This window comes from Daucus carota, chromosome 6, assembly GCF_001625215.2.
Source record: "Daucus carota subsp. sativus chromosome 6, DH1 v3.0, whole genome shotgun sequence".
Taxonomy (NCBI): domain Eukaryota; kingdom Viridiplantae; phylum Streptophyta; class Magnoliopsida; order Apiales; family Apiaceae; genus Daucus; species Daucus carota.
The window spans coordinates 23,266,613-23,291,762 of NC_030386.2; the positions used below are offsets into that span (position 1 = coordinate 23,266,613).

Here is a 25,150-nt window from a genome sequence, read left to right on the forward strand (position 1 = left end):
AATCAGTTAATCAAAGACTAATTATAACACCGCATTAAACCGGCACGTAACGGTTACAAACCAAGAAAAGCATACGTGGACAAATAAAAACACAGTAACTGATCGGATCTACCCGATCTTTCCCGTCCATGACTCACTATATTCAACTCGCCACAGCCGTCCTCATTTTGATCTCCTCGCCACGTGGCTCTCTATTTTAGATACCTATTTTTTAAGTACACAAAAATAACTAAAAAAGAAATTCACTAGTGCTGAGCTTGCCTTTTCTCTCTCTTATCCAAACACATACAACTATCTAGATTTGTGTGGAAATTTAGGGTTTTTGTTTTACTTTTTCAACTGTTGAGTTCGTGTAAAGAATGTAATTTTACAGGCGGGTTCTTGATTTTGAGGTGAGTTATGTGTTTATATGTGTGGATCTTTGGTTATCTGATTGTTTTGGATGGTTCTTGATGTGGGCTGTGTTTGGTTTTTGCATTTTTGGGCTGTTTAGTGTTTTTGATGGTGATGAGGTGGGTGATGAAAAAGCTTGGGTTTGATTAGTGGGCTTTGATTGATTTGTGGTTTTGTATGATAAAAATGGTGGATGTTTTGTTAGTTTGCTGATTTTTTGATTAGTTTTGCTTAGATTTGGAGCTTGACTTTTGATATTTGTTGTTTGTATGGATGGTTTAGTACTCTTGATGCTCAGCTTTTGAATTATATATACATAATGTTTGTGTGTGAATTGGGCTAACAGGCTATAGTATAAATGTTATCAGAGGAGCTGGTGATTGTATACATATGTTTACATGTTGTTCATTCAACTAGATATGCTATGTTTTGTTAATTGTTTAGCTGTGTAGATTAATCGTCAACATGTATGGGTGGTGAAACATGAGTGCCTGTATATATGTCCACTAATATTATTAAGCAAGAAATGGTTGTAATGACGTACCCTGATTGATAAATTTTGATTTTAACTTTTTTTGTTTGACATATGATTGCCTTTTGTGTTTCTTGATTACTTACAGAGTCACGACAGAGATTTTTGTTGAAAGTATGACATCAGATGGTAAACTTTCGTGTTTGTTTGGCGCTGGGTAGGAGTAAAGGGAATGTCAGACGTGAGCAATTACGAGGTTAGAGCTTCTTTTAATTAACTGCACTTAGATTTGAGGTTTGCTGTAGACTATATACTCTAGCTCTGTAATTGTTTATTGGACAAGTAGTAGTTGGCATTCTAATATCTTCTGTAATAGAAAACCTTTGTGACTTAAGTAGTGAATGAAGCACATACTTGGAAATAAAGGTGCAGAATTTGTCATGAGTGATAGTGGTCTTAATTTCAAAAAATTAGAATAGAACAAGGTGAAATGATAATTATCTCCAGCTCTTTGATTCTAGTTCAATTTGTTTTAGGTCAGAATGAAGAGTTGATGGGAATATTAGGACCAAATCCTGATAGAATTAGGGACGCAACGTAGGGAGATTGAATTTTATTAAAGACTGTCATAAAGAAATTTGTAAATTCAAAGTGTTGCTGATGATAGCAATGATCAAACCATCTAGTAGCGAAAAAGAAAATTGTGAAAATAGGAGAGGCCAATTTGGCTACCAGGCTAACAATATTAAGTTGTGCATAACCACTTTGATACTGTTTAACTGACTATCGAGATGATTAGCTACTAGTCCTTACTAACAGTGTACAATTTTGTGTTCTTTTGATCGATTGGCAACCCAAGAAGGCAGTCTTTGACTCTTTATGAGATTGAAATGTATAAATTCTTGTCTATGCCAAAGTATGACCCTTTGATTTACTTGTGAATTATTTATTTATCTATTTATTGTTCATTTTTGTGAATCTGCTATCAAATAATATCCAGTCTCACTATAGGATGTTCTTCTTGATGAAAAATTACTATGATATATAGTATTTGCTTACATCTATGATGGATAGTGAAATGTCTTGTATAAGTTGTATAAGATGTCATATTCTTAGTACCATATATTGACACTTTCATTATGATACACATGTTACCACAATATAAACCAATTTACAGTTTAGCTCTTATTTTCTTCTACAGATTCTTTGTATTATGCAATCTGCTCATAGCTGAACCGTTGTAATTGGCTCTGCAGCTTGAAGACTTTATCTGGGATCAATTCCGTCATATTGATGATCATATAGTTCCTCATTCTAGAGACGAGAATGCCCGTGGACATGCATCTCAGCCAAAAAGCATTAATAAATGTCGAATTGAAGTAAGCACCGCTGCTGAAAAGAGTCCTGCCAAATGCTCTAGTCAGAAAAAGGAGGCGATAAACTCTTTTACAGTAAAACCACCAAGATTAACAATGTCGGAAAGCGAGATGTGGACTTATCGACCTGATGGTACCTCTTCCGCAACAGGTGATGGTGATCCAACAAAAGAGCTGGCAACCATAATGACTACTAATGCTAAGACGTCAAGTAGTTTCTTCCATAGTAACAATAATGCTTCCCTAGGTGATTTATATTCAGATGATCCTATCGTCAGCAGTAGGTCCACTGCAGTTCACTGTAGCTCTTATACCTATCCCCTACATACTTCTCAAGGAGAGAATGACTTTAGCTATATGGATATTCCTGAGGATGAATCTAGTGATCTCTTATACTATAATTGGGATGATATAGGATTCGAGGATGTCTTTAGGTTATTCCGAAACTCTGATGATATGGTTTATCTTTTCCAATACTCCTTGTGTTGATGCGAATACAATTTCTTGTATTAACTCATTTCATATAATTTATTTTTTCAGAAACTGTGAATCATTGTTTGAACTTCAGAAGAAGAGTAATGATGATGAGACTGATTGGTTGTCAGCATCTAATGCTATCGAGGGTTCTGAATCTGCATCAAGAACCGAATTTGCATCTAGTGGTCCTCATGCAAACGCATTAAAAGGTCCAACAGAAGATCTTGAACATCCAAAACTGAAAATCGAGTGTTCATCAGCCAATGATACTACCATGACAGGTGTACCTGCCAGTGACAAAACCAGTCCTCAGTTGTCGGAAGTTGAAGACACTGCCTTGCTAAGTTCTATTTCTGTCGCGAATATGTCAAATGAAAATGTTGAATTCAAAGATAACATTGTTATCAAAAATCAGGTCAGTAACACAGTAACACTTGCTTAACAGGCTGCTTCTTGCATGATACTCTTAAATTTTTTTGTTTTTATTTCTTAATTTGAAGTCTAAACCTCTATCTTCATCAAATTTTGTGTGAAAGCTGTTCTCAGGTTTGTTGTCGGATTGTGGACACCTCACAGTACATGATCATTCTCATAAATTCAAAAACGATCAAACTTCAAAGTATAAATTAATACACATCTATTCTATCTGCGCTACATAATAATAGCCGAAACTTAAAAAGTTTTGGTTCGTCAGTACTTGGCCCGGGTTAATACCAATATTGATCATTCAGTCTTTTGGGTCATCTAAAATACATAGGCTTTTATGATGAGATGTTAGATATAGTAAATTTAGATTATTTATATTATAGTTGGTAAGTAGGCTGAACTAATAACAATATAGATAGATTATTTGGTCTTTCTGGTCAGATTAAATGACTTGCAAACAAGGGCTCGCTAAAGTATGATGTTAGACAGTATCAACTCAAACTGAATTTGTTTTATACTTAAATTGTTATATTATGATACGAGCCCGTGCCACGCATGGGCTTCGTAATGCTAATATACATGTTACAGTACATGTTATAAGCATGAAAATATGTTCATGTAAACTCACCATATGACTGAAGTTTATTGGGTGGGTTAGTTATAATTTTAAAGTACTACTGTAGGCACCTGCAATATTACTGCTTTCGCATATAGCTTGTGTTGAATGTTGAGCGGGTCTGCTGGTCACACTATGACTCTGGGTCCAGGGTCAATATTGGTGGGACTGTGGTCTGTCTTCTAGTGTTTGAGACAACTGTAGCATGTCCTGTCTTAGCCATAAGAGAACACAATGATAAACACCGGTTTTCTCTTATAGGCTATTGGGTCCTGAAGAAGGCATGATCTTGAGCAAGTTGGAATATGAATACTAGATCTGAGTCATTTGAAATTGTAATTCTGAGTTGGATTGGCATGTTTATACTGCTTCGGCTGTAATGCCTAACTACCTACATTGAACTGATCTTTGGTTGATCAAGCTAACCCACTTGATGTCCTTGGGGAGAATGAACTTGATTGTCGGTAGGGTTGTAAACTTATACCTGGTATTTAGTCCTTGTTCGTTTCATGTCAAGGTCAAAGATTAGGCAAATAAAATTTCATCAGTTCTTATGATAATCATATGTTGTTTTTGCATATTTACCTACCACAAATATATGTAACCTTACTGATACATTTTCATATACAGGGAAGGAAGAAAAGAGAAGGAAGCAAAAATGACCGACATGTAGAAGATGGCGATACATTACGTTATCCCAGTGACCTTGGGATAGAAGGCAGATATCTTTCTTCTGAGGATACCTCCCATAATGGTCATACAACCATATGTGTCAAACAGCACAAGGAAAACCTAGGACCTGGTACCTCCCATCACCTCCTTGCTAATATATCTTGCATTCAATCGGACTGCCATCGGCCTTCGGACCAAACCACAATTAGTCCATCATTATCTGAGACCAGATTAGAGAATAACACTGCAACATCTCTTCCTCCTAAAGGGTCATCCCTTTCGTTTGAAGGGCTACAGGACAAGGACTCCAGTCAAGATTTGTCATCTATGATAATTGATGTTGCACCCGATGGTCGAGATAACCCTAGCCTCAATCAAGGACTACCAGCATCTTTCAATAGTAATGCAGAAAACATAGATGTGGCTTCTATATGCAATCCTTTCCCAGTGCAGGCAAGTATTGAATTGGAAAAGCACAATGATATTGAAGGAGCTAGCAATGGTTTTCCTGCAAAAGTGGGACCTTGGTATGTACAGGACAGCCCTACTGTTGATGCCGGGTTCAACGAGGCTTCTTTAGAAGCAACTAGTTTTCGCCAGCTCCAACTTGTCATGGAACAGGTATAATGGAGTTGTAGATTTCTCTTTTCTTTTTTATGTACTTCTGTCTTAAAGGATCTTATATTGCATTTATATTGCATTTATAATGCACTAGCTGATCAAGATTTTTATCTATATATTTTTAGATCTGTTTTCTGCTTTTCTCTGTTTTGAGTATGTTCTTTTGTTCTATTTCACTTTAAAATGCACGTAAAATGTTTTTCTGTTTTAGGTTTATCTTTGTTTTCATATGTTCTGTAGTGTACTTACTCTTACCTGATGACCCTTAGCTACTTGAAAGTAACTAAGCTGAACATGCTGTTTGATAGTTGGATTTGAGGACTAAGCTATGCATCAGAGACAGCCTTTACCGCTTAGCTAGGAGTGCTGAACAACGACATCATAACAATGGTGGCCTGGGAGGCGATAGAGATGCCAGAACATTCATGGATGATGGAACAACTAAGTATGTTTTCATATTTTCTTTTAAATCTACGTACTTAAAACTTCTGAATACATTTTATTACCTCAAACCTGTTAGTTTTCAGTACAACTACACAACTGTTTTCTGGTTCGAAGTTGTGCAATTCGTATGTTATGATCTTTTATCCCCCTTCTTACCCAGTTGAATGCCGAGTTTTACTACACATTGATCTCCCACCTAGTTTTTACACAAGAAATAGTGGTAAAAAGAGTGTTCATATTACTTTCATTTCCTTGGACTTTTTAGTTCTAATATCATGGGCTTTTTATATTTACTTTATAATCAAATTATAACATAGTTTGAGTTATATTTCACTACTTTCTTTTAAATCTACTTAGTTAAAACTTCTGAAAACATTTTATTACCTCAAACCTGTTAGTTTTCACTTTTCAGTAAAACTACACAACTTATTTCTGCTTGGAAGTTGTGCAATTCATACGTTATGGTCATTGATCCCCCGGCCCCCCCCCCCCAAACTCAGTTGAATGCTGAGCCTCGCTACACGTTGATCTTCCACCTAGTTCATACACAAGAGATAGTGGTCAAAAGAGTATTCCTGTTCCTCCCATTTATTTGAACTTTTAAGTTTTAATATAATGGGCTCTTGATATTTACTTCATACTCCAATGATAACATAAAATAAATATATATCAATATAATTCTTTCTCGCGTAACACTGACCTCAGCATTATAAGCATGTTTTAATTTTCTTTGGTGAATTTTTATCTGTCACATTATTATGGCTCCTTAATCGATGTGTGATTTATGTATCAGGTCTAGTGGATATATTGACATCGAAGCTGATACAAACCCTATAGACAGGTCTGTAGCACATTTATTGTTCCACAGGCCGTCATTGTCTCTTCCATCAGAATCCATTGTAAGTCCTCATATCTTTGGTTGTCATATCCATATAAGACCATGTTTGTCAATTTTGTAAAGTTTTCTTATTTCTGATTCAACAACAGATTCCTGCTCCTCCCTTTGCGGCTGAGAAATCTAGTAATAGAAAACCTGCTCAGCAATAGATCGAAAGGTTGCCAAGTTCTGATGGTCAGTAACAACAGTTGTTAGCCTAACTACCATGAGATTAAATTAAAAAATTTGGAGACATGCAAAGTCAGGTGCTGGACTAGATGCCGGGCTTGGATACATTAAGTGCTCGTTTGTAATCCATGTGATGTATATATCTGTATCATCTTCTACGGTGTACTATTTTGTTTTCCTCTTTGGCCTAGATTTTCTGAATGTGAATGAGTATATACATAGTTGAGTTTGAAAGTGTTCAAGATTCAGATCTATTTCCTAAGTGTATACTGCCAAGTGTTGGTCCTTTTCCACTTCTATAATGATGGCTTTGCGCCATGCAAAAATTCTACTTACCTCTGCTTCTATGATAATTGCATGATTTTTAACATTTAGTCGGAAAGTGGGATCTTTGCAAAGATAGGCAATAAGCTTGTTTTCCAAGGCCTATTTGACCGTAAATTTGAATCAAATATGCATATACTTCAATGGTCACTTGATTCTTAAATTAGAAGAATAAAACAACTTTGCAAAACATGAAAAAAATAATCCATTAAAGGCTTGTTTACTGCTACAGAAGCCTAGTACTGTATTGCTCTTGCAAATCACATCATGATTAATGACATTACATCTAGTATATCACTATAAAACACAGAACTAACACCTGATTCTGCTAGGGGGGTGATTGCTTTGGTTTAGCAGACACATTACTTAAGTTACAGTAGCAGGTGAAAATGTGGAGCGCCTCAGAAGCAAAAATGTTCTTCTCACTTAATGTCACGTTGCCTACAGCTAACCTTGATGTCTCAGCAATCTTGGCTTTGGTTGCGTCACTTCATATGAATTTGCCGATTTCTACTTTCTTCTTCAATGCCTTTTGGCCATGGTAAATAAATGAATCTACTATCCCTGCCACTGTGAAAATACCTGAATGAAACAAAATTTGAGTTAAGGTGTCAGTTGTGAAAGAATTAATCAGGGTAGATTCCCGGTGTGAGAAAAGATGAGAACTAAGAAATTCCAGATACCTAGAAAAAAGGTATAGGTATGTATCAAGTTATTCAAAATTTAATAAAATAATTACTCCCTGGGAACATATTACAAAACTGTGAATGGATTAATTTTAACATATCCACTCAGCAAGGGTGCACATGGTCTTTCAAACTCCATGAAGCTAGGATGAACCAAGTTTCAGCAGATATAAAGTAATGATCAATTTTTTAAATAAATATAATCTAGTTAATTTTATAAAATAGTATTGATAATTAGTAGCATATCCAAACTTCAGAGAACTATAAAAGAGAGTAAGAAAGATAATACTGTCTATACACATATTCACACACACACACACACACACACACGCATGCGGGTGCACACACATGAACAAAAAGCCAGACACACATAGTAAAACAAGTATAGATAATCAATATTTTCAAACAAATATATATAATATGTAGACAACTGTCAGTACAATTCGATTATTACTCAGCTATAACAAAACCACCAGCTCCTATTTTTCTTAAGTTTTGAGTTTTCGATTATTTTATTATGGTTTCAGTTTTATTTCTCACACCCTACCTCCACTACCAAACACGAATTACCGCTCTTCATTGATTAGGAGTAAGAACGGGATGGATTTATTAAGTCATATTTTTCATTCCTCCTTCCATTCCCACAGGTATAAACTATTGTGCATTCCTCCCTATTTTAAAACGAACACCCATTTTACTCATACTCGACAGAATAGTCACAAATATTAACATACAAATTCACTCACATTTTGTAAGCTATCGTATTTTACAATTTTCTATTTCACCTTTCATTTTCTACATATATCCATTTTATATTCTTAGTCCATTTAACTTTTTCCCTACAAACAAAATCACTCACATTTCCTTAGCTTTTGCATTTTACATCTTTCTATTTCATCTTTCATTTTCTACATATTCCCATTCTATACTTTTGCTCCATTCAATTTTTTTTAAAGAGGCGAGCTTATTTGTTATAACGATATTACAAATTACACAGTGGCAGCAGAAACACTCAAACACGTATTGACCATCCATGCAGCACTAAGGACGGGGAAGTCCAGGACATAACAATTGCAAGCAATTTGCCCACACTGCATAGAAACATCATTTGCTTAAGAATGAACAGTCGTAGGGCATGGTTGTTCTATAGCCCACATACCCCCCTGTTACCATATAAGTAACCAAGTTGATATTTATCTTCACCCCTGTTCAGGATACTCTGTCCCAAAATTAGCACCCTAATTATATTTTTAACATTTTAGAACAATTACTTTTTCATCCTATTTCCCTTTTGCATTGTTTATGTACTCTGAATAAATACAATGATTACAACTCACAAATTTGTTAACCTTTTACTTTTCCTTCCAATTAGCAGGCTCTCTCATGCAAGTTCCATTTACATGCAAATTCACTTCATGAAACACCTGTACCATGTCTTGCATGCAAATACTTTCTAATTCATCAACAAAAGCAATTAAAGTAAAAAATTACCTCCAACTATTGCACATATATGTGTCAAAAAGTGCAAAAAGGATGTGCGCTCTTCGTTGAAAGTCACCTGCAATCGACAACAAATTTATAAAATTAAGGAACTTACCTCTCAAATTCAGACTGGAATTATGAAAATGCAAATCTACTAATACGCATGCCATCATATAGCTAATATCCATCATATGTGCCTTCACCCGTAGACAGGCCAGCCAATAGTACAAATTGCAAAAGCAACCTTTTAACAAAAATGTTAAGAAAATAAATACTTGATCAAAACAAAAGATGAACCCACCTTTATTGGAGAAAGATCGTAGAAAAAGAAGACACCAGGAAGGGACTGAGACCGGCCAAATTCGGCACTTTTAAAATGCTCTGTCGCAGAGAACTGTTGAACAAGATGTCAATATAAATGATAAACAAGAACAAAACTCATCCTCAAAAGATTTAGTCTTGCCTGGTTAGAACTAATAGTGTGCCCTTTGATATCCTTGTATATAGTAGGGACCACCTGCAAATTGGATAGCAAGATACTCAATTTAGTTATTATATTTTTTTCACCAAGCTAGGTACTTCATGCACGCTGAAAATATGATGAAAGTAAATGTCTTTCAATCACTGTACAAACAGAAAATTTAACAATATTAATTTAACGTTATCCCCAACCGCAATTTTGACAATATATGACAATGATACTGATCGGAGAGATCCATAGAGGAAATAATAATCTAAAATGCGGGTTAATAGCATATATGAAAATTGATTATGTGCTTATACATGATGCTTAATGGGGACGACAAGCGAAATCCCCAAACATACAAGTGTACTAAGTTTACATAAAAGTATAAAACTTATTGTCATTAGACTTTCTCAATGCAAGGAAATTCACCTATAGTTACATATGAAATTCGACCAAAAGACATTTTATTGTACAACATCCTTCTCATTCCTTAGTCGCACACTAACAGAAAGATGAAGCAAAAAAAAGGAAATGACCAGTAACCTTAAGAAAATACTGGTAAGTTCCATGTTCTTTGCCTTGAATCCATGTCACCCTATATGAAAAAATTGGAAGAGAAATCTTAGCAAAAACAAATTTTAGCATAAGCAGAAGAAGAAGTAGCTCTAGAAAGAAAAGGGAAAATACTTACCCATCAAGAGGATTAACATTCCCAGGATAATATTTACCAAATGATAACTTGTTGATCTTGTGAGTTATCTGCATAATGCATAATTAAGCCAATAAAGTGAAAAACACTTACTAAAGTCAATTTGTCCTGAAAGAAAAGGATATGCGACTGTAGTTTGAGATCTAATATTATTGTAAGTATTGAAAGAGTATGTCTTACATTATAATTATCCATTTGAAAGGCCAATAACTCAAGCACATGGAAGTTCGCCTGATGAAAGCTTTTTCCTGGGGCAAAATGGAAGTTTCCAGCCACTTTATTAACCTCAAGAGTTCCTTCAATATTGCATCCTTCACCTTGTTCATCTTTGATCCTTTGGATGAAATCTTCTCTTTTGCACTACATCCCAATAATATATCATACCAGAAACTTACTGTCAGTACTATTTTTTTTTATAAAAATTAATATCAAATTAAATATTATATTGGAATGATGTTGAGCAACTCCAAGACACAAGCTATACGATCTCCTGAGTCAAAATTTAGGGAATATGGTACAAAATAGTGCTCCAACAGTTTCTTAGTGGCTCCTTGAATAATTAGGACGTAGGAATGTTTTCTCAATCCTCATTTTAAGAAGCCTAGAGCCCTTTCTTATTTTCATTTCACCAAAAAATGATTCATTTCCCTCTCTTTCTAGACTTCTTTTCTACATTACTTTATTGCATATAGGTAGGGTTTTGGAGTTAAAGCCCTAAATCACTTGGAGCCATAATGTTCATAATATTCTTAAGGAGCACACTAGAAGCTTTTGGAATTGTTGGCCTAGAGTTGGAATACAAAATTTACTATGGACTGTAATTATAGTAGTGCATTGGCATGTGACTGCATTCCATCCCCCCGCTGCTCATTAATTAACAGCTAAACTATTTCACAAAAGACATATGAAGAATAATTAGGAAGTCAGAGGACATATGAAGGGGGCAATGATGCAATTTATGGACTCATGGTGTAAAACATGAAAAAACTGAATCAATATATTACTTAAGGCAATGATAGTTAGCAATAGTCAAGTAACTGTATCTTATTGTTCTTTTTTGCTTTTAAAATCAGAATTGTCAATTGACGGATCAAGTTAAACGTTTTGTTCCCTAGATTGCGTTTAAGCAGTTGTAACTTCTTATCATGAGAATCTACACTAGCAAATCAGTGTTCAGTCTAATTAATTTTAATATAGCAAGTTGGATCTGATCAACCAAAAAGCTTGTCTTCTAGCAATGGGCAGAAAGGATACAGATTTTTAAAGCTTCAACAAAGACCCCAAGTGATTAACAACATGCTCAAATTTGCATTGAAACATTGATAAGTGCAAGTAACACCCAGGAATTTAAATATAATATCAGTATGAGTTCCACCAACAGCATAAAAGCAAAGAGAAACTGATACAAATGGTTTCACAGGGACAGGTTCAACCTGGTCAATCAAGTCAGGATTTGTTACACCCCAGCCTCTTTTTCGATAGGCTTCACGAACTTCCTCACATGAATTGCAACAGTCCTCTTCTGACTGTCAAAATAAAGATAATAAACTATAAAACCAGAGATGAGCTTTCATGAGGACTATATATATAATGTAAGGGAGATGGTTCTAGCAATTGATTGTTGGCAACAAACTATCCGCTATATTTTACTGTGGAAAGGGAAAAGACTAGAGTGGGGGTCTAAAGCGCCGATGGGCTGCTGGGCCCACTGCATGCACACAAGAAATCTAGGGTTACTATCTTTCCTCTATAAAATAACAGCGGATAGTTTGCTGCAACAATAAATTGGCATGGACCCAGACCCATAATATAATTAAGAAAGTAGCGATTTACATCGATCCAGAATCCGGGAAATAAGATCATAGTGAATAAAATTAACAAGTCAAGTAAGTGTGAAATACTGATAAGCATACATGATGCAAAGTCAAATCAATATACCAGGTACTTATATATAATGAAATATTGCCGAGTTTGTAGAATAAAGTACATTGGTCAAGGACATATTTGGACACAGTTTCAAAGCCATTTCTCACAACTTTCAGCAACGTTTTGCATAATTTATGATATCATGTTTCATCACCTAAAATTTATTATTGATCAATTATAAATTATATCAATGTGACCTCTATACTTCTGCATATCACAGTGAAGGGAGCCCTGAAAAAATCCATCAAAAAGGGTTCATGAAAATTGTATTGTTACATCAACAAAAAATCAGATACATGAAAAGAAAAGTATAAGACGTAGTTTTTGTGATATAATGGCACAAGCATATCTCAACGTTTCACATTCGTGATGTTTAGTGCCACTTGTTAAGGAGTAAACAAATATTTAAGCATGTAGCACAAAAGTGTACCATTTCTGCACCAAAGCATGAACCACAATATGTCTCATCTTTCTCAAGCCTGCCGCCATGTTTCTGCAAAGGCTTCTCAACCTGCGCATAGTTTGGCAAAATAGGAAAGAGAGAAAAAGAGACAATAAGCGCACACAAGAAATTAACGGGTAAATGGAAGTCTTATTAAACTTCTATGGAGCTAAGAACATGAAATCAGAATTCCTATCATGAAAAGAGATACTAAAAGGACACTGAAAATTGAAATGGAGTCTGATATATCCCACTCACAAAAATAGTGATGCACAGTACTTCAAGTATCAAATTGCATGTTATTGACATATTAAGATTATTAAAAAGAACGTCACTAAATCCAAGCCAAACAATGTATTGCAGTAGAGCAAAAAGGTAAGTAACTGAAATCGTATATACATGAAAGGTGCACAATTTCAGAAGAGATGCGCACAAAAAAAAAACTTGTGCAACAAAGTTGGCAAATTGCCAACTATTAATATAGATCAATTGACATGACGAAACAGGTCCACCCGCCAGATCTTTCACATGCATAAGAGGCCACTGGAATACCATGCTCTAATGAGTCTAATCTCAACAACACCTCAGCAAAGAAGAAAGTGTTTCTAAACTGTAAAGCATAAGCCCAACAGTACACATGTTCTCCTACATGCTGTGTCACTAGAGCTTTGAGTAGGAAATGCATTATTGAGTTTTACCAGATATACAAGAGTAATCAAAGTTTATATACGTCAAACAGAACTATAAGATTCAAATTCTAAAGAACAAAACTTGCTGATTTTAGTCTGCAAGACTTTAGACTGGCAGATACCTTCCTCTTGGTAACAAAAAGTTAAAGGTTCATCTCTCTATAGAGGCACGTCACATGTGTGTGTTTGAGTTTTTAAATTTCTGTAACATAATAAGTAATAACAGCTTTGAGACTTCAAGAAAACACAAAAAGCAAAGAAGTGAATATTTGCTTCATAGTTTGACCATCCGAATGAAGCAAAATAAGTAATAATGTGCACGCCTCAACTGACATGAAACTTGTGCAATTAAGGAGGCATACAAGAATGGAACTACACATGGTACTGTGTTACCTTTGTATGGCCAATTCCATCAGGTCTGACTTCTATAATATTACCATTCGCATCAATTCTTTTCTTCTGTATATCGTGTCTCTGCAGATTTTATAAAAAAGAATTGCTCACTGAAATATATAACCAGGCAGCAAAAGGGAACCAAGGGAAAGACACTTAAAATTGGTAAAGTGACACAGGAATACAGTGGCATAAAGCCAAATCTTGCAGGACATACTATGTCAAGATGTTGTTCTCCGCTGATATCCATTGCATCTATACTGAGCAACGAACATGGAATGGCAGGGAAAGTGACATCGAACTGCATTATTAGGAGAGGAGAGAAATTAGCAAATATATACCCAACTCAGCTCAAATGTTTCCTTTTTAAAGTTCTAACCCAAACTAGTTGAAGAAAGTTAAATTTGCATCTAGACGTAAACATATAGATATTTTTACAATCTGAAGGAGCTGACTGTAAGACAAAATCAATTGATATCTGATGCCTATCTTCACGCATAAAAACACTGTTATCAGTAAAATTACTCTTGTGGAGTAAAGATCGAGTACCAAAACGGTCCCACTATCCTGCTTGAAATATGTTTTTTTACTTTTAATTGTATATTAAAAATATTAGGATTGCAAAGCAAGAATGTACTTGTAAAATTCTTTGAACTTAAAACCTTACTCAACACCATTAAACAACTACATCTGCAGAACAATAGTATCATAAAAAATGTTGCTAGTTAAAATCACAGGACTACGGTCATTCCATAATCCGGAATCTCTATGGAGTATAAACAAACAATAATATATACATCAATATGGAGCTGTTCCCCCCTTGAAGTATCTACGACAAGCTTTGTCTCAGTTACTGTGTGCAAATATAATCCTGCAACAAGTTAAAGCAGAAGTATAAGTACCACACGAAAGACTGAATGTCAGCATCTTATGTGAAGTTGTTTAGAAGAGCACAGCAAAATTTGTGACATATAAGACACAAATTACTTTCTGTGAGATGTACAAGTAATGGCCAAGTACAGACAAAGAGCATTCTTTTGTGAAAAAAATGGTTGCCAAAGTTTGACACCACCACCATTAACTACAATCTTCGTGACATTTTAGGTCCAAACTCTGCCAGGAAGAAAAACTGAAACAGAACACTTTTTGTCATTTCCTTGGTGTAATGCTACTCAATGAACTTTGGACAGGGACATTATTAGTATCAAAAGTCATCAAGTGAACCAATTGGGCAAGGGGGGCAACTTAAGCTTATGAAAAAATATTTTTCTTACAGGTCCTTTTCTTGTTCTACATATTGTATCCTTTTGAAAGTTGGATAAATAAATACAACTACCCTTGATGGTACTTTACTTGCATATAAATCCCAAGTAGAAGTAAGAATGTACCTAGGTACATGGATAGGTATATATTTGAACTAAGAAATGGACTTATAATAAATGCCAACCAACACTGAGTACAAATGTCAAGCTAGGAGATTCTGCAACCTTTCATCTATATTGATATCTTTATCTTCAGGACATTTATAAAAAGAGAATTCCGTGACACTTTATAAAGTGGGAACACTCTAGAATTGACTGAGCTGAACTTCAAGTAAGCTTAATGATACTCATCTTTTAAGTTAAGTCTTCAGTTTAGGTTTTTATGACGAAGATTATATTATCTCAAAAGAAATGATTGCTAAACTGCAAGTCACATACAGGTTACAGATCCCTGTACCCTACCCTTTTCATATATATAATAAGATGGTATGCCTACTACAGATTGGTAAGACGAAATATATATTGGCAAGGATAAAGGCAAAACAGGGGTCGACAAGCTTCCTTATATAATGTTATTTGAATAGATGACATTTATACAATCGGTTTTTCTATGATGTGCCCATGGGCACACACTAAGCACCAAAATTTATGAATTTAGATGGTTTCTATTGGCTTAGCTTCTTTAATAACGGTGGACCCCCCTGCAGTTGCAACAACCACACCAATCAAAACTCACCAATTTTATAAATGTTAGTGCTTAGCATGTGCCCATGGGCACATACAATTCCTTAACAAACTGGGCAAGTTAATAATTAATTAAGAACTCTCCTCACTTTGTCCATAGGAATATAGAAGTCTGACAAGTTGCGAACCAGGAGTGGTCCAGAGGTGACAAAGCTCTCTTACTGCTACATGATGTGTATAGTATAATAAACACCACCTCCCTACATCTCCCCCCCCCCCCCCCCCCCCCCCCCCCCTCGTGCAGTTAAATCAATGCACTGAGAAAAACCTCCTCCAGGTTTAGCTAAATCTTATGCATGAAAATACGTACCAAAAAAGGTAATCAGTTGCTCATAATTTTATGTAAACAACTTTTTTCTCTATATATAATATATGATCCTCTGTTGAGAGGTTGATAGCCTACATAGGTTAAGCCCCATACAGAAACATTACTCCCAAAAAGTACTGTCCCTGAACTGATTGACATCATCAACAACAATGTTTCCCCAAATCAGCACAGTTTGGTAAAATCCCATATATTTCACACCAGTGTTATTAATGCGATTTTGAAAACAACAAAAAGCGCTCAAGAAGTGCGCTTAAGCACCAAAAAGCACTAAAAGCAGTAAAAAACTAAAAAGCGCTCAAGATGGTCAAAGAAAATATACCCTTAAAAAGGGAATAAAAGAAACCCCATCTTCAAGTCTTGCACTGTAACACCCCAGTCCCACATCGAGAAGTGTGAAGACTTAAGTTCAGTTTATAAGCATAAATACTACTCACCAACAAATCATGATCTTTTGGGGGCCTGTGGTGGGCTTGTGGATTACCCAAGTTGTTGCAGTTGGGCCAGTTTATTTGGGCTTATTTTAGGATTCGGATTTCGGGACTTGACCCGATTTCGAAAAAGGCTCGGGATTTGACCCGGGTTGTTTCATATGGTATCAGAGCGAGGTTCTCGAAAGCTTGATTCGTCAAGTTGCCGGAGGTGGGGACACGAAGGCTGGTGGTATTATCCCGCAATGGACAGAGATCCGGAGGCGGGGACACGAAGCCAGCCGGTATTATCCCACAATGGCTAGAGAGGTTCGATCTGGGCCTATGGGCTATCCGTTTCGGCCTGACGAGGACGTCAGGAATTTAAGTGGGGGAGTTTGTAACACCCCAGTCCCACATCGAGAAGTGTGAAGACTTAAGTTCAGTTTATAAGCATAAATACTACTCACCAACAAATCATGATCTTTTGGGGGCCTGTGGTGGGCTTGTGGATTACCCAAGTTGTTGCAGTTGGGCCAGTTTATTTGGGCTTATTTTAGGATTCGGATTTCGGGACTTGACCCGATTTCGAAAAAGGCTCGGGATTTGACCCGGGTTGTTTCATGCACAAAGAAGAGGCGGCTGTATAACAAGTTTCAACAGCTCTTGCGAAATTGAAATAAATGACTCTGAAACTTTTTATTTATTAAACATCGATGATTATCAAAAAAAAAAAAAACATCGATGATTGATGCTTTTTATTGATAATTTTGATATATAAGACATGTTTAGCTATATTTGAAAGTTAAGAATCTAATAAGTAATATATTTTTATTAAAATCTATAATCTTATTTTGTTTTCGGCAAAAAAGGGCGCGATTAGCAATTAATGGCGCTTCGCGCTTTTTATAAAATTGCGCCTTAAATAACCCTGCACACACAGACACTTTAACCTCTTCAAGTTCTCCTCGCATCTTCTTAACCAATTCGCTCAATTAGAAAATCCCACCCGAGAGGGAAAAAAAGTTACATCCTGTGTTCTTAATTTCACTCACAAATTCAGTAACCTCTAGTATCAGGTCTTAGACATCCCCACTTAGCAAAAACATCAAAAAGCTTAGATTTTGATCAACAATAGACCAAAAAGATCAGACTTTTACCAACAAAAAGTCAAAAAGACTGTATTTTGATCATCAAGAAACTAAAAAGATTGATTTTTGATCAATTAAACACACATATCAACAAGAATACAATTCAAAGAAGCACAAACAAACAGAAACAAGTGAAAATCAAAGTGGGTATATACAAAAAAAAGACTTACTGAACTCAGAGACGAAAAGCAAGAGCATGAGAATTGAAGAAATCAGGGTAATAACCCCCCCAGAAATCGACCTGTTGTAGAAATCTTCATTAATTTTAGGGTAAGCATCCAAATTTCGAAGCCTGCTGACAAATTTATCCATCCTCCACACAAGATCAAAACCCAAAAACTAAAATAGCATTGAATGTGTGTATTTTCACACACTAAATTCTTTGTGTGTGTTTGGCCGGCGAAAGAAGAAAATAGGGGTGAGAAAATAGTGAAATTTGGCTTTGGGATTGACAAATAACAATAAAGTAAGATGGGGATTTAGTTTTGGTATTGGTTTTAACTTTTAAAGTTTTGGTTTTGATTTGGTTAAGATTCTTGACGAGTTTGGACAACCAAAAATATATTATGGAATCAGTCAAATGTCAATGCTGTGTGCTTTATGATTACAAATCTCACAAGTTGGGTCAATTTGGTCAACATATTCGCATGCCTTTTACGATTTTTCACCCTCGAAAATTTAATTTATATCTTAAAAAATTACAGTGGTATTTTTTGATGTATTTTATCAAGTATTTTGTCTCTTTTAGAGTTTATTGTATGTTGATGAGCCTATTTTTATATTAAACCAATATAAATAAATACAATCTTACGAAGCATATTGATAAGATGTCAAAAGATTTTAAGAATATTGGTGAACTTAATTTAAATTAAGAAAAATTGTTAACGATTGAGGATATAAAAAGTTTTGTGGTGTTTGGTTAGATTTTTAAAACACTTTTAAAGTACTTGATTAAAATTTCATAAATTTCTTTAAATTTGATAGTTTGGAAATATTCAGAATTTAATATTCATTTCGGATATTGCAATGGAGCTAAATCTTCTTTCCCACTCAGTTAAAATTCTGCCAAGATCTATAAATTTGGTAAATTTATCTAAAAATTCTATCAAAGTTTATACACTTGCTACATTTGTTAATGTAGTTCAAATACAATTGAGTATGAGTGGGCGCACTGGCATCTGGGGTCAACCCAAAAAATTGGTTTCCATGTACAAGTAAAACAATCTTAAAGTGAAGAGGCTTCCATGTTTCACATAACTCTCTCTTTCAAGTACATCAACATTTCCTGAAAATAGAATTGTGTAAGAAGGATATTTAACATAATGGATTATGGACAGTAGTAACAGAGAAGACGGAACAGAAATCCTAACCATACTCTTCAGGTGAAGCATCGAGCCTCCACTCTTCTAGTTGCATTGTTTTCGATGTTAACTGCCATCAATGTACTCTTTGGCTTCTAGCAACATGGGAATTTCCAGCTTTTACACATGCTAGATGACAACTAATCCATATTATGCCTCTGTTCAGACAGGTACTGCTGATTGATTATTTTTTCAGCTTCAACCTCATTAGATATAAAACATGACAGACCAAAAAAAATTTCAAAATTTTCCTCTACAACTCCACAAAATGAGGGGAATATTAAGAAAACATTTGACAGCGAGAAACTGCTACCAGTACCCTTATATCTATCATTAGTAGCGGGGAAGCTCCTGATTCTAACAACATAATTACAACAACACATCATCTATATAAAGACGAATTCTCTTTCTAAAGTTTAAAAATAAGGTACCATTAGGTGTTGAGCACTGAAGGATTATCTTGCAGAGCCTCTTTCTTCCCTTTCTTATATCGAGCCAAGTGCTGATGATACTCTTCCAACTCATGCTCCAGTTTTTCGATGAATTGACTTGTATGCTCAAGGGACTGCTCAAATTTATACTTTTCCAAGGCCTGAAGTTTCAAAGTAGAGAGATTGCAGATTTAAAGCATTATTAATCATGTGTTTTACCACATTTCAAAACAAAAAATGGTTTTCAGCTGCATTACAGTAATTTGATAGTATGGACAAAGTTTAGATATTGATATACTTAAAGAAATCATTAGCAGACTAAGGACAGTGTCAACCATATTCAATCAACTTTGTGTCAAATGGGGCAAGGAGTGGTCACTGGATTAATATGAATTGTAGAAAAAAAAAGTTACCTTGGCTTTTGATAAGGTATCTGGAGGTGACATCACTTTTGGCTGAACGTAGTTCTTCCCGCGAAAGAAAATTATAGTATTGTTGGGTTTTATGTCAATTACAATGCCTTTGCTAAGTCGAGCAAGCTCTTCAGCGTATGTGTGAATCTGCCCTGGCTTACATGGCTTGCAAACTACCTTCACTGTCTCATTATTTTTCCAGTGCAGATGCATATTAAGAACAACACCTCCAAATACTCCCCTTCTCCCAACTGGAACATAATTTTTCTTTTTCTCACCAGTACGCTTCAAGTAAAATCTCTCTTCCTCTGTAAGAATTTCTGGATCATGTGGTTCATCTGGCAGTTTGGGCACATCAAATTTTCTCAACTTCTCAATCAACCACTCCTCCTTCCTTTTGGCCTGGATAAAAAATATAAATAAGCAACTTGGCACACCATAAATGAGCATTCTCCTATGACCAACGACAACTATGCACAAGGCTAACCAAAGTAAGAAGCCATCAGAAGAAATCTAAATACTTTAGAGGTCAACTATCTTGTCACTTACAGTGTGCCAAGATAGTATATAAAAGCTACAGCTGACAAGTTACAACCCTCAGCACTCTGAACTTGTCTTTTACAAACTCATCTGGAAAAGTGGTAAACAGATTAAGGTGAAGGGCATTTTTAATATGGTCATCTCTTAAGGTTTTCTGGCAGCGATCTAGCCAGCCACATGAGATGATGAAAATCTAAGCACCAATGGAAGGATAAATTTTGTAAATCATGAGAATCTATAATAACCAGGTAGAAACAGAATTACCTTGTCAAGTTTGTAGCGAATCCTAACTTCTGGATTCGGAGAATTCATCTTTTTCTTTGCCTTCAAACGGTAAAACCTAAGCTCATTAAGTTTAGCCCTTTTGGACATTTTAATTTGTCGTGGTGTCTTTTTCTCTTTTCTGCGAATTCTACCATTAGCAGGCTGTGTACCAAAACTAAATTTAACAACATCATTATCCGTCTTCAACTCAACTGAGGAGTTGCTACCATGTCTAACATGCAGCCTCGGAAAAAGATCACTACATGACACTAAAATACTTCTCTGACTCAACAAAACTCCGCCTGGACATGGTATAAATGGTGCTCCTGGAAGAGGTCCATTGGGCATGCCCCTCCCGTGGCTTCCATATGGTAAATAAGTACGAGCGAACAAAGTGGATCTACCTGTGGATGACAAAACCGGACCAAATTCATCTAAACTATGAAACTCATTTATAATAGCCCTGCTCAAAACAAAAAAATAAAAATAAAATAATAAGCTATGATCAGAAACCTAGATATAAGACCTTGCTTAAAAATTATAAACACTTCGAAAACGGGAGAAAAAGTGAAAGAACTTCAAAGGACGAGAAAACATTAGTGGTTCAAAATTGTCAACCTAAATCAACAGGGTCGTAGACCTACTTGTTAAAGTAGCAAACCAAACACCTTATAAACATTAGTACATCACTCAATTAGTCCAAGCTCAGGAACATTTATGTGACAACATTAACATATTTTCTATCAAAATTCCACACTAATTTAGACAGTAGAATGGCTTAAAGAAGACAGAAAAAGGGGGAACTGGTCCTTATGTCTAACATACATATTATACGAGCGCGATTGGATAGCTGAAGTGATGAGTTTATCCTCTGTTGTCTCCTAATATCCGGGTTCGACTATCGCTCACGCCTAAAGGTACTAGAACATATATGTTGTCTCCTGATATCCGGGTTCGACTATCGCTCACGCCTAAAGGTACTAGAACATATACACATTTATTATAAGGCATATAAGCGTAAATTGTCAAAACCCATACATATTATACAACTTCACCTCAGGCATCAAGATGCTTATTACTTGTTAGGCATCAAAAAACATTACATTGCACCATATTACCCGGAATGGGTCACCAAGTAAGCCAGAGTTCAAAGAAATTAAGGTGAAATGCATGATTCTAAGGAGAATTGAAACTGGGTTATTGAGTAAACTACAAATTAATATGAAAGATAAGATTTTTGACCTAATTAGACAGTGTTGTACAACCCCATGTATGTATATTGGTAGAATCGACAAGCCTGTAACAAACAAAAGGAGTAAAATAGTACCTTTGTTGAAGATGAGAAGAGATTATGAGTTTGGAAAACCGAGCAGTGATTCTTGTGATTGAAATTTTAGGGAGCTTACTCATACTGTGTGTGTGTGTGTGAAATGGATTAAGAAATCAGCTGCCACCAGGTTTCTGTACAGATAAATGAGATGAGCGGCCCTTTGGATGTGCTCAGAAAAATTGATGAGTTAAAAATTAATTTTTAATTTATATGTTTGAATAATTTTGAAAAATTTATAATTTATCACATATAAATTTATATTCCTACATAAAATGCAACATAAAATTCGCGTTTTTTAATCATGAAAAAAATAAATGAATGATCATATCAATTGGTTGTGTATATGTTCATACAGCATAAAATTCATATTGTTTATCATTACAAGGAATATTAATTTTTGAAAATTTTATGTGAATACAAACTTATGTCCTCAAGTAATTTATAAAATTAAATTAAAATTAAATCAATTTTCAAAAAGAATCAAAAATACATATATAGCTTGAAACAGAAATATGTTTGCACTTTGCATACGAGATATTTTCTTTTTCCTCGATTTTTAACCTACTAGAGTAACTGATGTTGAAATTTTAACTTGCACGGTATATTTTTAATAGGAATGATCCACTGCAGGATATAATAAATTAAGAAAATGACCGCAAAGATTAAAAACAAAAATGGAGTATCAGTAGTATTGGACAAATACAAGGGATATGTTATTTGTCTAGTAAAAAAAGTACTAGACTACACAAAATGAAAAACTTGCACAAGAAAATGCCAACTTATTAGAAACAAAGAAGCATTATGAAGAATATCCAGGACAGCCAATTCCAAGGCAGATTTTGGCTGCTGGCCTCAAACCAAGAATCAGTTAGCAAATTTTCTGGCATCTCCAATTATGATCGATTTTTCGGACAATGATTCATCGGTGTACGATGATCGATCCATCGATAAGTCCTCATCATCTTCTGAATCAATGATCACAGACTTGACATTCTCAAGCTCCCTCACCAGCTCACTTATGTTAGGCCTTTTTTCTGGCAACTTGTCACAGCATCTCATGGCCATCTGCAGCACTCCCACCATTGCATTGTAGGCTCCTGTTCTTGAAGATACTTCAGGGTCAAAGATTTCAGCTGTCCATTCTTCTCTGACAGCGCGGTGAACCCAGCTGCAGAGATCAATGCCATTGGCTTCTGGTGGAGCAGAATGTACGCAAACTTTACCTGTCAGGAGCTCCAGAAGCAGGGCACCGAAGCACCAGATGTCGGATTTCTTGGACACCCTTTTGGACATTTGGAATTCGGGTGACTTGAATGAGACCATGCGTTGAACAGCTATTGGAGGCGCTACAATTGAGGTTAAGCCGTAGTCTGATAAGAGTACCGTATCATTTTCATCTAGCAGAATGTTGGTTGATTTTAAGTTTGCATGGGGCACAGGGATGTGATAATTGAGGTGCAAATACTCCAAACTTTTAGCTACAGCACGAGCCACTGCTAGCCTAGAGCTCCATGGAAATGGGATCCGATTCCTCGTCCCTTTACCTCCTACAAGTGACCATAAAAATCAAATTTCAACCTTAGCTTTTAGGCCAATATGGTATAGAACTAGAAGATATTGAAAACCATCATAATATTTTTTTCGAGTTGATTCCAAAAGAACAGAAGTGAGAACTAAACCTCACTTTCAGTACTTAAAACATCAATATCAAACATGAGTTTTCTTCATAAATTTGGCAAGTTTTCTCCATGTGTGTGTGTGTGTGTGTGAAATTACCGTGAAGGCGATTGTACAAATTCCCATTGACTGCAAACTTGAAGACCAAAAACTTCTCATTTTTAGAATAGTAGTAAGCAAGAAGTGGCAACAAGTTAGGGTGATCAAGCTCTGCAATTCCCCTGACTTGCTTCACAAACTCATCACCACTCAAAGGCTTCAGATCCCTTAGTCGCTTTACGACAACAGCTCTACCATCATCAAATGTAGCTCTATAGGAGTTCCCGAAATTCCCTTTCCCCAACCCCTCAGCAGAAGCTTTCAAAAGATCATTAAGTTCAAAACTCGCAACGCCTTCCATAAAAGTAAGCTGCACTTTATCTTTATCTTGATGTTCCTCACTATCAGCCACTCTCTTTCCTTTGTCTACCATCTGCTCATCCTTCTGATCTTCAATTTTTTGATTCAAATTCAATCTCCTCATGTCTTCCTTAAGCCTCCTGTTCTTTTTGTAGTATACATAGAACAAAACCGCAATCACAATTAGGCCTATCACATCAACAACTGCCAAAGCAAACGCGTACTTCAATTTCCTTTTATCTGCAGCAGAGTCATTATTCGTGGTTATATGAACAACAGTACTCTCAACTCTTTTACTAAATCTTGTCTTGCGAGGCAAAGGAGCTTTCGTTTCATCATAAGCAACTGCAGCATGAATAATGTTTACATAAAGAAGAGTGGTAATAGCAAGAACATGTATAAAAATTTGCGAGTTAGACATGATTGAACTCAATGTCAACGTTGTGGATGGTAAGGTAGTAGTAAATCATGAGTTCTAAATTGAAGGCATTGGCATATTCTCAATAAATATGCCATTCCAGCTAAAAGTGTCATTGTTGAAGGGGAAAACTAGGAGACGAAATTTGAGAATTGTATGAGTGTGTTGTGCTGAGAATCCTAGGGGGTTATGATACAATTATCTCATAGATAGATCATGTAGAAAAAAACAGCCAGCTAAATGGATCAAAAAAGTGGCACCGAACAATCTAATGTAAGACAATTATGTCGCAGTTGGAGCATATTACACGTTCTGCTTGGAACAGAACTTAACTAAAAACTAGCAATCTTTTCATGTTTCTTGCATGCCCAAAGCTTAATGTGAACTCACATTGATTTAGTAGAATATAGGGACAGTAAATGTCAAAAGTAAGATTGTGATGTCCAGGAACTAGCTGCCGAACACAAGTTTGAGCTCTGAGAGCATCTCCAGTAGACTCTTAGCTGTCTCTTTATAAATATTACTTCTTCCTCTCAAAATAAATGTCACTTTGATTTTTTGCACGTAATTTGATGTGCAAATAAAACATACTTTTATACATTATTTTTCAATTTTTTTTTCTAAATAAAAATATAACATCTATATTTTTATTCAGAAAAAGAAAATTTGAAAAATAATATATAGACATATGTTTTATTTGCATCTTTTACGTGAAAAAAGTCAAAGTGACATATATTGTGGGACG

At 35.5% G+C, this 25,150-nt stretch overlaps 4 protein-coding genes across 9 annotated transcripts; 1 reads left to right on the forward strand and 3 right to left on the reverse strand.

The window, feature by feature from the left end:
* Positions 1–224: 224 nt before the first annotated feature.
* On the forward strand, positions 225–6,898 carry LOC108227994 (protein LNK1). Of its 2 annotated transcripts, none has more exons than XM_017403440.2 (8): positions 225–392; positions 1,014–1,121; positions 2,122–2,675; positions 2,782–3,133; positions 4,391–5,053; positions 5,362–5,498; positions 6,291–6,396; positions 6,485–6,898. In XM_017403440.2, exons 2-8 carry the CDS (start codon positions 1,098–1,100, stop codon positions 6,542–6,544), a joined length of 1,896 nt encoding a protein of 631 aa, XP_017258929.1. In that variant the 5' UTR covers positions 225–392; positions 1,014–1,097; the 3' UTR covers positions 6,545–6,898. The 2 variants fall into 2 exon arrangements, with proteins under 2 accessions (XP_017258929.1, XP_063935882.1); XM_064079812.1 differs by having other exon boundaries at positions 248–392; positions 2,067–2,675.
* A 176-nt stretch (positions 6,899–7,074) lies between these two features.
* Positions 7,075–18,137, reverse strand: LOC108192794 (uncharacterized). Its single transcript, XM_017359282.2, has 13 exons — positions 17,743–18,137; positions 14,478–14,551; positions 13,898–13,981; positions 13,681–13,761; positions 12,587–12,667; positions 11,664–11,756; positions 10,411–10,590; positions 10,213–10,280; positions 10,065–10,116; positions 9,519–9,572; positions 9,357–9,449; positions 9,065–9,131; positions 7,075–7,469 (listed from the first exon to the last, which is right to left on the reverse strand). Exons 1-13 carry the CDS (start codon positions 17,882–17,884, stop codon positions 7,378–7,380), a joined length of 1,161 nt encoding a protein of 386 aa, XP_017214771.1. The 5' UTR covers positions 17,885–18,137; the 3' UTR covers positions 7,075–7,377.
* Positions 18,138–18,621: 484 nt separating this feature from the next.
* LOC108224747 (uncharacterized CRM domain-containing protein At3g25440, chloroplastic) lies at positions 18,622–22,071 on the reverse strand. Of its 5 annotated transcripts, none has more exons than XM_017399466.1 (6): positions 21,909–22,071; positions 20,582–21,044; positions 19,778–20,179; positions 19,365–19,525; positions 18,943–19,091; positions 18,622–18,857 (listed from the first exon to the last, which is right to left on the reverse strand). In XM_017399466.1, exons 1-4 carry the CDS (start codon positions 21,989–21,991, stop codon positions 19,367–19,369), a joined length of 1,107 nt encoding a protein of 368 aa, XP_017254955.1. In that variant the 5' UTR covers positions 21,992–22,071; the 3' UTR covers positions 18,622–18,857; positions 18,943–19,091; positions 19,365–19,366. The 5 variants fall into 5 exon arrangements, with proteins under 5 accessions (XP_017254955.1, XP_017254956.1, XP_063936497.1 ...); XM_017399467.1 differs by having other exon boundaries at positions 18,943–19,106; XM_064080427.1 differs by having other exon boundaries at positions 18,943–19,109.
* A 502-nt stretch (positions 22,072–22,573) lies between these two features.
* On the reverse strand, positions 22,574–24,665 carry LOC108226099 (probable inactive receptor kinase At2g26730). Its single transcript, XM_017401049.2, has 2 exons — positions 23,688–24,665; positions 22,574–23,458 (listed from the first exon to the last, which is right to left on the reverse strand). The coding sequence occupies exons 1-2, from the start codon at positions 24,406–24,408 to the stop codon at positions 22,776–22,778; spliced, it is 1,404 nt and encodes a 467-aa protein (XP_017256538.1). The 5' UTR covers positions 24,409–24,665; the 3' UTR covers positions 22,574–22,775.
* Between the last annotated feature and the right edge of the window lie 485 nt (positions 24,666–25,150).

Coding starts and splice junctions, on each gene's coding strand:
- LOC108227994 (XM_017403440.2), top strand. CDS start 1,098: ATGTCAGACGTGAGCAATTACGAG. Junction 1,122..2,121: donor CAGACGTGAGCAATTACGAG/GTTAGAGCTTCT, acceptor TTGGCTCTGCAG/CTTGAAGACTTTATCTGGGA. Junction 5,054..5,361: donor TCCAACTTGTCATGGAACAG/GTATAATGGAGT, acceptor GCTGTTTGATAG/TTGGATTTGAGGACTAAGCT.
- LOC108226099 (XM_017401049.2), bottom strand. CDS start 24,408: ATGTCTAACTCGCAAATTTTTATACATGTTCTTGCTATTACCACTCTT. Junction 23,459..23,687: donor TTTGTACAATCGCCTTCACG/GTAATTTCACAC, acceptor GGTCACTTGTAG/GAGGTAAAGGGACGAGGAAT.
- LOC108192794 (XM_017359282.2), bottom strand. CDS start 17,884: ATGGATAAATTTGTCAGCAGGCTTCGAAATTTGGATGCTTACCCTAAA. Junction 12,668..13,680: donor ATGGAATTGGCCATACAAAG/GTAACACAGTAC, acceptor AACTATGCGCAG/GTTGAGAAGCCTTTGCAGAA. Junction 9,132..9,356: donor ACGATCTTTCTCCAATAAAG/GTGGGTTCATCT, acceptor TGTCGATTGCAG/GTGACTTTCAACGAAGAGCG.
- LOC108224747 (XM_017399466.1), bottom strand. CDS start 21,991: ATGAGTAAGCTCCCTAAAATTTCAATCACAAGAATCACTGCTCGGTTT. Junction 21,045..21,908: donor TCTTCTCATCTTCAACAAAG/GTACTATTTTAC, acceptor TGTTTTGAGCAG/GGCTATTATAAATGAGTTTC. Junction 20,180..20,581: donor TTCGCTACAAACTTGACAAG/GTAATTCTGTTT, acceptor TTTTTTATCCAG/GCCAAAAGGAAGGAGGAGTG.